Source organism: Varroa destructor, unplaced genomic scaffold (genome assembly GCF_002443255.2).
Source record: "Varroa destructor unplaced genomic scaffold, Vdes_3.0 BEIS01000003.1, whole genome shotgun sequence".
Classification (NCBI taxonomy): Eukaryota; Metazoa; Arthropoda; class Arachnida; order Mesostigmata; family Varroidae; genus Varroa; species Varroa destructor.
The window spans coordinates 39,737,748-39,749,907 of NW_019211456.1; the positions used below are offsets into that span (position 1 = coordinate 39,737,748).

The 12,160-nt window shown below is 40.0% G+C and overlaps 1 protein-coding gene across 7 annotated transcripts in view; it reads right to left on the reverse strand.

Moving 5' to 3' along the window:
* unc-13-4A (BAI1 associated protein 3) overlaps positions 1 to 12,160 on the reverse strand; it is a 162,233-nt gene that overhangs the window by 86,082 nt on the left and 63,991 nt on the right. For all 7 annotated transcript variants that reach the window (XM_086982794.1, XM_086982796.1, XM_086982795.1 and 4 more), the window contains one exon: positions 1,387 to 1,474. In XM_086982794.1, the coding sequence (XP_086838920.1) occupies positions 1,387 to 1,474 (88 nt within the window). The remainder of the gene's footprint in view (positions 1 to 1,386; positions 1,475 to 12,160) is intronic.

Here is a 12,160-nt window from a genome sequence, read left to right on the forward strand (position 1 = left end):
TCGGTAGCTGAGGTAAAGCGATTGGTAGCGCTCGCATTGTTTACATTGTCCAAACTGGGCATAGAAACATAATAGTAAAAAATAGTGAAACACTGATTGGAAGGAGACATTTACAAGCGCAGGATGCCTACGTAGGCGCTCTCGGGCGGACTCAAGCAGAAGATTGCTTTGTTGGAATATTATCACATTATCGCTCACTATAGCAATCGTTCTATCTACCCCGTAGAGGACAAATGGACATCGTACCTATCAAGATGACTGTTGCCGTTCTTGTTATTGCGTTGAGTAACAACCAACGGGTAGTCTGTTAGGATTTTTCGAGCCTTATGCTCATTTCCGATCAAACATACGATAGTAGTTAACATTTCGGGGAAGTTCTTTATATTTCAAGGACATTTATTTTGTACTGGATAATTAATAATTATTGAATGATACCTGTGTGGGAAACCCAGTGTTGCTACTCGAATCCGTTTGGCTACGTTACATAACAGACTGTCCTATATAGCCTCAATATATAGTCGATGACAAAACCTATGACCTACACCATATAGCAGAGAAAATGCAAGATGAGTAATAATTCAGTTGGCATAAAATTTTAGATACGTATGTACCCGGAAAATGTTGAACTTCATTGCAATTTATTTCCAAAATGAATAATTTGCTCTGGGGAAAAAGCTGCCGAACCTTAGAAATAACTGCAGTAGGTAACCCGGAAACTTAGTGAAAAATTCAAGCAATCGGGAGCGAACAGCAGTCTCAACTTTCAGAAGGTTAAACTTGTTAGTACTGGCTGAACACTATAGTTATTCCGCTTCGATAACACGTCTAAGCATAGGCTACAAAACTAATGTAGTAGTCCAATTTTGTTTCAAAAGCATTTCACGCGTAGCACACTGCTAACAACAACAATAGCAACATTGATACAACAAGTACAACAATATTTACTTATATACACATATACTTGGCCTGTCTACACAGTTCTCACGCTGATCATGTTATCCACTTCAATGCAGTGACCGTTACCAAACATAATTGGCCTTCACTTTGTTTTGGAAAGTGGCCCAGAAGAACAGGTAAAACTATGCTAAAAGAATAAATTCGTTGTTGGGCTTTTTTTTTTATAGTGGAACAAACGTTCCCGCCTAAAACTACTAGTAATATATAATTCAAAAGCCGGATGGCAGGGAGATTATTCATGCTATGTCGTCTGCGATGTTGCTAGACGTTAAAGACCCTGGAAATTCTAGCGCTAAAAAACAAATAATGATCAAAATGTAATCCCGAACAGTTCTGCCATGCGACTAAATGTATACGTGTTGTGCTTACACGTGTTATGCGTTACAGTAAGAAAGGTAATGCGCGCAAATATCTGCGGGGGAAACGAACCTCTCGGGCAACTTGCAGCCTCCTGTTCTCCTGTCTCCATGACAAAGCGGTGAAATTCTCGAAGAAGCCACCGTCGGACTCCTGGACCCTGTTGCATAGGACAATGAATAGGATAAACAGAAAGACATTAAAAGCGTGGATTTAGTATTCCTATTATCTACTATCTATGCGTGCATTGCATGATCGTACATAGATTTGTATTAGAGATAAAGCTATTCACCCTTCCGGGATCAGATGCTCAAGAGGTATAATCGTAGTAGATGCTTTGAAACATCGGAACGCCGTTTACGACTTTGTCGAATGTGAAAATTCAACTCTCTACTGAATGTTGCGATAACTTTATAGGTATTTTGTGAGCTATACACGTAGAAACTGTTACTACGTGCTCGGTATTATCATTTGCCACAGATGACATATGCGTTTCGCAATATGCGCGTGCGCCTTGTCAATAGCCAGTTTCCCCTGAACTGTTTTACGTAATAGGTAACGTTACGGCTATTGCCTTTATAGGCAAGTTATCTATGGCTACCTGTACGTGAAACGTACTGATAGATTTTTCATATGGAACCAAGAGTAACAAGCGCCCGATCGATGAGGTACCAGGACTATTCAAATAGTGTAACTCACCGCTACTGACAACTGCGAAAATAAGGGGGTGTTTTTGAAAAAAAATGCTAGTATGGTAAACGTTTCCGCGGCTGCTAGAACATTTAACCTCAACATGTTAAGCAGGCCTAGCAGAGCTTCTTGCCGACTCTCCAGCAATTGTCCGTAACATCCAACGACATCAATATAGCAGAATCAAATGACTTAGAAAGATGGCGCATTTCTCGATTGGACAATTCTGCAGCGTCAACTGCAGAAAGGTCCTCATTAGAGTTAGTCCTATGCAAGGAGCCTATCCGTTTTTAAACGCCAAGACTTGTTCCTACCTTTTTCAAAATTTGCTACTTTTAATGCTTACCTGTCCCGAAAGATATGGATACTCTTTAACCCGAATGAATTGTTCTGTGATTAAAGGCACCAGCTGAGTGCACATAGTAAATGGTTGAAGGGTTCTGCGCTTACTTCATATTATATATCGCGTCTTTGTTGATTGGTAGCTATGCGATTGTGGCACCCTCGTGTTCCCAACTGTTAGTCGGCCCAGTATCAAACGAGTTAGAAGTTAGGGATTTCACTGATTTACTATTCGTTTTTAGCTAACAACTCAATAGCAACTAATTAATTCTATTGGATAATTCTGTTCTATGGGAAGGAGGACGATTTTACACTTAAATATCTCGCTATGTAAATATTTACTAGTCCAATTATGGGCTATACCCTGCTTGCCCCAGGGCAATACACGGCGGCAGCGGGAGCACACTTCGGACGACGCTACGAATGACAAACATACTTGTCAATCAAGTTGTTTTGAATCGGGTCAGTTCCGGAAGGGTAAAGCAAACTCTGACGATAAACACGGAGGCAACGAAGTTTGGCATATGCCCTTTTTGACAGAATCTATAGGTGGCCCAGAGATATGTATGCACTATATGCTTGTCATCAAGGTCAATCGTTCGAACTTATTGTAATTGGGCCTGCCTATCGTTCATACGTATAGTAATGATATCGCTATACTTTCGTGACAAGAACGTACGTACACAGAAATATTGCTCCATGATATTGAAATAATTGATATTCGCAGTTTATAAGCCCCGTATAATTATAATCGCCAATTATGTTTTTTTGCTAGCTGACTGCAATTATCTATCATAACGTACTTACCGTGTATAATCTAGCCCGTGAAGTACATAACGTTCGATAACACAATACAGAACGCATCATCTTTAAAGCACACATGAAATACCGATACTGCATTGTGCCTAGATGCATTTTTTTGTGCAGATACTCGCGTGTAGCCCTATTAGTTTCGTTATATTTTGATTACTGTTAAATTTGTCAATAACAATTTGAATATATATATATATATATATATAGATATGTATCTGGGTCCTGTCGTTAAAAAAATCGGCTCACAGAGAGCGAACAGCAATTGCACGGACTTGCAGGCACCTGCCATGGGTAAATTTCTCAAGTGTCTGACCTAAACAAGCCTGAGTTCACTTCCGGATATTATTAACACTATGCATTTATACAGACAAATTGATAGCACTATCAGTTACACCTCTTACATAAACAAGCCCTTGAAACATCAACTACCTGCACCTTAATAAAAGCTTAGCCAAAGGAGTGAGACTTGTGTGGAATTGTTTCAACAAACCTATGGAAGGCATTGTAACTATACCAGTAGGTACTGAGCTAATACTTTATTTTTCTCTCTCGTTGTTGATTGTCCTAGTTTATTAATATATATATATAGTTTTTCTATATCAGTCCCTTATTGGCGTGGACCAAGCTCAGTCGTTAGGTCGACTTTATTATAGCGGTTATAATCGCGTTGCAATTAAATCTACTTTTTTAACATTCTTAGAAAGATTAATGCAAGTCCTAGCAGTGCATAAAAAGCCGTTTTTTTTTTTCGTGCGTTCATTCGTGTTTGCTTCGATGTTTACAAGGTAATTTGTAAAAAATCAGACCTGGGGAACTGTGCAGGACGAATCTGGTCATGAAAAGCTTCGTGCAATATATTAAGCTATTACTTGATAAATGATTAACGGCAACCGCACCACTTATATGTTTATAATAAGTTTAGCGTCAAAATGAAAATCGTCCTAAAAAAATGGTCAATTACTATTCTGCTACAATGGCTACTCTGAGCGAAGCAAGGAAATTATCTCGATCTATATGCAAAGTAAAAAGTCGCCATATTAGAATTGCTTGACGATAGGGTGCTCTGTTTCGTGACCGAATTGTGGGTGGTTAAATCATATCCCCTAATTGGTCTCGGCTGAACCTACATCGGATGGGTTTCAGAGGCTATTTCCAAAAGTGCTGTACTACAAAATACCTATGTGGAACAGCGTTCAAGCATTCTCGCTAGGTACCGATCAAAAAATTTAATACAAAGTCTAAAGTGTGAGGACTGTTATGCCCATAGAAAAGAATTGCGAACCGTAGATGATTCATTGTGAAACAGAGATAAACAATGCTGAACTCACACATGATTGCTCCCATTGGCTACTATTGACAAAACTGTGTCAATTTTTCTATAGCAGCAAATGTTTATATATTGCCCTTCGACAAGCATCTGACATGTAGATGTGAGGCATTTAAATGAGGGAGAAAAGCCTTCCGTTTTCCGTACGAGGATAAGTGAGGTGAAGATACGCTGACGTCCTCATACTTTTACATAATTTATTATTTAATGAAAGGACTACGTACTGGATGGATAATATTTGGTTTCTACAAGCGACAAAATCTGTGACTAACAACGGCGATCTGAATTAAATCGTATATATATACTACCCGGTGATTGATCTATTGTGAGGGGCGCGCGACGGGGTGTTTTCACATTGAGAGCGCACTTGTAATCATGTACCGGGATGTATTGCTAGTAACGCAAGTCTTTTCGTGACATCATCAAGATACATGAAATCTTATTCGCTGAATCCTTGACAATAGCAATATTCCATAGTTCAAATGCAGAGTTAGGCTAAAATTGTCGTCTATATCATTCGCTACTGTTCAATCGGGTCGACCTATGGAATTACAAATAATCATTCAAAAGTACTGCCCTGTTGATTGTCGTTCTCCCAAGATAGATCTGTTCGCAGCTTCCGGTCATTTTTTTTTCAATGATTTGTTGCGATCTTCTTGGCTGTTCATGACAGAGATGCGAACTGATCGTCTTTCCGGATATCAGCAGCTTCTAAGGGACAACCCCTTTGCAATCCCACCAGACACACCCTCGATTTGTTTGGCGTCGGTTTAGCTTTTGTAAAACACATTTTTAAAAATTGTTTTTTTTTTTTTTATTTATTTACATTTGATTGTTGTAGGTTATCTACGTTTCATGACGTGATCAATTGCTTTAAAAATAGCTTGATATCGTGGCCCTTTTGTGAAGTTTCGCAGATGGAGATACGATCGGATAAATACGTTTACGTCGATTCGTCCGTTCAAACACTAAGTTTTTTTTTTGTAGCTATTTCCCTTCAAATTGTTTGAAACTGTTTAGTAGAGTTTCAGTTTATTGACGATAGCATAACTACGGGTTTGGTCTATATACATAACTATGGGTTTGGGTGTCGGGTTTGGTCAATTTTCGTAATAGATTCATCAACTTTTTCTCTAATTGGTCGGTTACTACGAGAAGTGTCTTTCACATCGACATTTGTAGATGAATATGACAGCGCCATTTTTGGGCCGGTTCTCCTGATAACTCTTGTTGATCATACCCCGGAATCATACAAATTATTTTCTTATGGACCGAAGAGCTTTTGTGCCTTTGTCGTAATAACATTATAAACCACAAGGAATTTTTACACAAATTACATGTAGCTTTAAGGCGCTATTTTTTAAATCTGAATAAAGGCATTCCAACAATTTTAGCGCACATCTATTAGTCTCAAGCCTCAAATGAGCCTAACGTCAATGTGACGCGACTTATACTGCTGAAGCTATTACCTTAAAACCATGAAAACGACCAATATTTTTACTCTGTATCGGTCTGGACGGTGACAGAGGCCTCCAATCGGTAGCACAAATGAAAGAAGAACATGGATACGCATCCGAGAACGACATATATTAATACATGGTTGTTTACACTGCTTGTATATGTGCTAAGCATTTAAGTTGAGTCGAGTCGCAAAAGCGATCCGATCATATTTTAAAAACCTATCATCAAAAGGTCGATCGTGGTCCTGCGTAGGGTTCTTCAATGCCGCGCGTTTGCGATGGCAATTACGATACCAATTCATTCATTCATTCACAGATCAACATACGTCTTGTATTCCTTATCGTTATTTTCGCTATTTGTTTACGTTTGCCGATGATCTATTCTTGAGCGACCTGCTTTCTAGAGCATGACAGTCGCGTGCTACGACCCACAATGGCGGCTAGAACAACTTCACCCAGAAATGCTATAAAGATAATTATACGCCTTTGACCCTGATCCGTCAATACCACAGCAACATTTAAAGCAGGAACATGGTTTCGTGATGATGAATCGTCGCATCGTATAACGTATGCGTTATATCTTCTTCAGCGGAGCCTATAACTACAACGCTTCTCTATCGACAATACGTCGACATATTGGTTCGATATATTTATATGTATCCCTTATCTATTTATTTCCGCTAGCGCTGCCTGTTCGATTGGCCGTATGGTTTATTTTCGATATTGACTGAAGGTTTAGATAGGATTAGGCATTGATCTGTGGCCGACTCAAGGTGTGGACCTTCATGACATGTTCGCGAATGGCTGACTTGGACCCGAAGTGAGATAAATACGGCCCATTCATTGCATATTTGTAATGCGCGATCGTAGCAACTAAGCTCTGCTCCTGCCGATGAATAGATTTATTTTAAATTAATTCGTATACTATCTCGTTTTGCTATGACTGAACCTATGACTTTTACTAAAATATGTAGTAACACTGATCATACACGAAATCAACAATATTGGGTATTGACAAGGACCTGTGTCATATATATGCAAGTGCTGTGTCCTAACTCTGCCTATCATTCAGGTTTCGTTGTCCTGTTTCGTTGATTGACTATTATACACTTCACGGCAGTTCGCGAAGGCCGTCTGTGAGAGACAGAGAGAGAATAAAATTAAGCGATCACCACTGGTGCAGTCGTCTGCTGCTAAACATTGGCCGCACCTTCGCACCGTTTCCCAGACAACAGCCTGCGCTACTGAAGTCACCGTCACTAACAGCAAAATGAACGAGACGGGCTTCAGAATCCACACAGCTTATTAAATTCTATGCTACGTTCCCTGTCTTCCTACAGGTGATACATGCACTGTACGTAAGACAACCGCATTGGTGCATGGAATCACCAAGATTCGATAATATCACAGACCGCTAAGACGGAGTGCAATGGTTCTCTATGTAATGTGATTAAATTGAGGAGAAATTGAATAGGGAGCAGAACGAGTGATGTACCCATAAAAAAAGAAAAAAAAAGACTATAAATGTTTAACTTAACCTTCATCGAATCTATTCATCGAAGATTTAATAACTATTTGTTTATTCATTAGGCACAGACGACTATGACATAGCGTGGATAAGTTGTTATCAGCCGGAGCCCTAGTTGGGTTAACTTACAACACATTATCATAGAGTAATTGACAATGGCACCTCAAAGCAGCTGCTAGCAGGCTAGGCTTAGATCATTTGCATCGGAATTATCAATGGTCGAGGCGGAAAAATTCTTAGTCTCTTAGCCAGAACGGCGGGAAGATGCTTTCATATTGTTATTGAAATGTTTAGTAACGCATTTATTGTACTAATAAATAACGCTAGACAATATGAATAATGACAAATAGAAACTGTTACGGTCGTTAGATATGGAAAGGTACATTGTACAATTATTCCGCAAAAGGTGGGTTTAATAATCCTACGTTCGCTACCTATGGATGGGCGCAAAACAGGTCCGCCAAAAACAACTGTCTAGATGCGTCAAAATTACGTTCCGAACGCTCGACGTATTTTTTTCAAAATCTGTGTTCGATACAAAATTAGATAGCTTCATTGGCGAGTAAGTTTCTGGCACGCGCACTATTTGTTTTGCCGCTTGCCGAATTTATATGGATACAGGCGGAACGAAGACGACGTTTTTCGTTATTGTCATTATCTTTACGAAGCTGTTGTTGTAGTGATGATAATCGCTGTAAAAATTACAGCGAGTATGCGCTTAAGGTTCAGATGAACGAAAAGGCCACAATAAACGTAGGACATGAATCGCATAGAATAGGAGCTCATTGAACCCGTGTCGACGTCGTTATCCACTATCCATTTGTTTATTCGGACTTACTAGGCAGTACTATAACTATACTAGTATAAGATAGGCAGTCCTTTCCGTGCAGGAAGGGCGGCCTGAGACTGCGGGTAAGCAGCCGTTAAAAATACCGCCTTGTGTTAACCCACAAACCATCCAACCTATCACAGAACGGTATTTCTCATCGATACCCGTCTCTGCAGCTATACGCGTATACATCGGCGCATAAGGTTGACGAGGTCATGTAAAGAGAAGCGGATGTTGCAGTCGATAGACTGTGGCGACGGTATACCATACCATATCATATCTAGAAAGGTAATCCTATGGTTGTCGGCAAGTCTCTTCTACCTTGAAAGGTGGACAATCAACCAGCAAGTGGGATATACGCAGACCGACTCTGCGGCTACATGGCTGCCTACAATTGAACGATATATACCTACATGTATATGGTTCCAGCAGGTGCACGATATATATTGCCGCTGAGAAGCAAAGTAAAAGAGGACGACTGTGGGAAATGAAAGTATACAGGATTACTTGTTGACGGTGGCAAATCTTCGCGGAGATGTTGCGGGCACTGTGTAGTGATAGCAGTTGTAGTAGTAACTTAAATCATTGATAGGACGTCGACCTGCCTGGATTCATTTTTTTATTTTCCAATTTGTTTATTCGTCTGATCGAATCATTTCTAATTGCTGACAAAAAGGACTCTGATGGTGATATAACTTTTTCAGAACAATACAATAGGTAAAAAAAATCTGTGGTTTGTATCGGCCATATGAAATCATTTTATGGCATCGATCAGATTTTATTTATTCGTCTTTGCCGGCAGCAATCAGAAACTTCACAAATATGGGTCAGAAGCATAATATCCCACTATCAAAAAGAATATATAGAACTCCTTAAGACGCCTTGCATCATGTGGAGTCTTGTTGAGTTTGTAAACTAATTTGAGAAATTTTCCAAATGTCCTAGCGATGGTATCAGGGGGCAATGAACGGCATGATATTCGTCACAATTTTTCCTGCACCTGGAATATCTACGTCTATCGTCAGCCCCATCGAAACGTGGTTTCAGAGTCTATAGCGGAGCCCATGCGTGATAAATCGAATAACGTTTAGCCAATTGATCCCTTTCCGATCGTTGTTTCTTTGTAGCACCCGAAGCAACGAAGTCTCCATCAATCTTTGTCCCCAGTTCTTAAGGGTCGTTTCGAGGGCTTCTGTCGCTGGGAGCTTAAGGTTACGACACAGGTATTTGGAGAGCTGACTGGCAGATACGCGAAACGATTTTGGGACAAAATATATAGTGTATGAGGCAAAACGTTTTTAGCGCATTAGTTATTAGATTGTAAAATCTTTCCAAATGGCAGTACCCCATGCATTATAGTCGAAGCCACGTTGAAACCGATGCTGAAAACGGTTGCGTGGGACAAACGACTAAGAGATTTGATCGCCCACGCTACCATACCCTATATCTTCTGATAACGTGCGCAATAGAACCTCTGCCGTTTGCAGAGTAGGGCAGCCCTAAGTACGAAAACCGGTTTGCATATGTAAGAAGCAACCTGATAAAATGTCAGTGGCCATTGCCCTGCCTTCCCTACTAAAGCCCATTGCCTCCGTCTTAGGTTTAATTCGGTGCCAAATCTGTGACTGCCGCGTAGAGCTAAAGATTACCATACGTGTTATCCGTTCAACCCGCATATCATCAAGTCGTCTGCATACAAAGTAACTTCGACTGATTTCGTCGATCTTTTGGTTTGATCAGTGAAGTCCTTTAGCAAAATATTTAATAGGAGTGGGCCTAGGCTATATTACTATGCCAGGCCAGTTGTCTCAGTGATAGATGGAAATTGAGCCACTACGTTGTTAATAATTATCCTGTTTACCTGTAGAATCGCAGCGATAAGGTGAGTAACTTTTTTCCCATGTATAAAGACATTCCTTTCAGCCAGCGTAACCATACGCCTGTTTCTACACGAAGTCGAAGGCTGGCTTCAAGTTTACAAAGACTGCGGATTACGCGGTGTGGCCAGTGCTCTCTTGACGTCAGCCACCATGCGAAATGAATGGGCGTAGGATTATTAGTGAGACTATTATTACTTGCATTTTTAATGTTTAGGTATTTTTTTGCGTCAACGATGCGTTCTCAGAAACACTCCGCCATAGGAGAGGAACTGGTTAGCAACGTACGTACACTGTAATTTATGCTTTTTTATCCCTTGTAAAAGGCATTACCTTGTCAATCAGCTCGACCTAGATAGGCAACGATTCGATCACATTTTGTTAGGTCCCCTATCCAGCGAAGGCGGAGAAACGCGTAGGAAATAATTACTTTTTCTACTTATGCCGATACGTCAAAAACACAATTTTCTGTCTTTACGTGTCGAGTGCACATTTCATGAGAAATATGCCTGGCTAGAGAATGGACCATGACCGTATTTTGTAGGAAGTTCCTCATACCGTCAGACCAAAAAGACTTTATTATCACAAACTTATAATCTAAGTTGGTGATCTGGTAGCTTCAGCGTATGATAAATATTTAATTGCAATCACATGGTAATATAATCTAAATGTTATATGGCGCGTCCGGTTTGCCGTACTATTGTCGTGATCAGTGGGTATGCTTTGTAGACGATGCTCATTTAAACGTCGTGATCGTGCAGAGCACACAAACGTAACCTTATTTTGCAACAAGACGATAAGATGGCACAAGTCTGATATTGAGAAGCATGCCAAAACAAACCAGCGTTAGGGTTTGTCTATGTAACAATAAATAACTTATGGTTTCTAGTCGAACGGTATCACAACCAAGCTTGGTAAACTGATAATATTAGACAACACAAGTAGCGGTTATTTTTTAAATTTATAAAAATGAATTATAACTTCGACTTGAGAAAACGTAGGAAGTTCATCCTGGCAAAAAAATTCTTAATAGGTTCAAAGAGCCTTTATATTTACAGTCAATAGGTGTGCCGTATTAAGGACGAAGATGGCATGTACATGGGCGCATCCTGAAAGAGCTGCGTTATCTCCACCCTCCCAAGCAGCTGGCTTGGCTGATTGCAGATTTGGGTCATGGGGAGAAGTTTTTCTGACTCGTTTACTTGCACCGGAACGAGTTACCGTAATCAGAGCAAAAATCTTCAAACGCAACAGATCACTGAGTCAACATTAACTGCGACATGCAGTCGCCAACGCCGCTGTCTCTGACCTGTTCCGAATTAACAACGATGATTCACGTTTAAGTAAAATCGGAACTGTAGCTTCGTCATGAAAACTTGCGTGGACAACAAACTTGACTCAATAGGCTGCCAGTTTTCGAGCAAAGGCTAGTTGTATTGGAACTTCCCATATTACCATAATCCCCTCTACGCGATATATGCTATACCTAGGCTAAGGTAAGTGTTCAAAGTCGCGTAGTCTTCGCATTGAACAATCCGCCCTAAACTTATGTATAGGCATATATTTTGCACTTTATTTTTTTAAATTTATTTCGTTTTTATTTCTCTGTCACATTTCAGTCTGGCGATGGTGGCGTGTAGAGTATATTGACGTCTATACGTGATAATGTTATTGAACGCTAATAATCATTATCTTCTCTAGAGATGCAGGGTAGATTTAGACGGTTCTGGGTGGTGACACTTCGTTCATCACTAGAATAATCCTAAAAGCACTAAATACACGGTGACCGACTTTTTCGATCTGTCGATGCTACATCAAGCAACTAGCGTTAAAGGAGTCTGTGTCCGCACATTTGCCATGTAGGGGGTAACGTCCTTATCCAACAACATTTAGATATTTATTGAAAAGTCCCATATCAATGATGTGGTTTTCTTTTATGTATAACAATGATAAGTATATCTATATACTTAAATGATAATA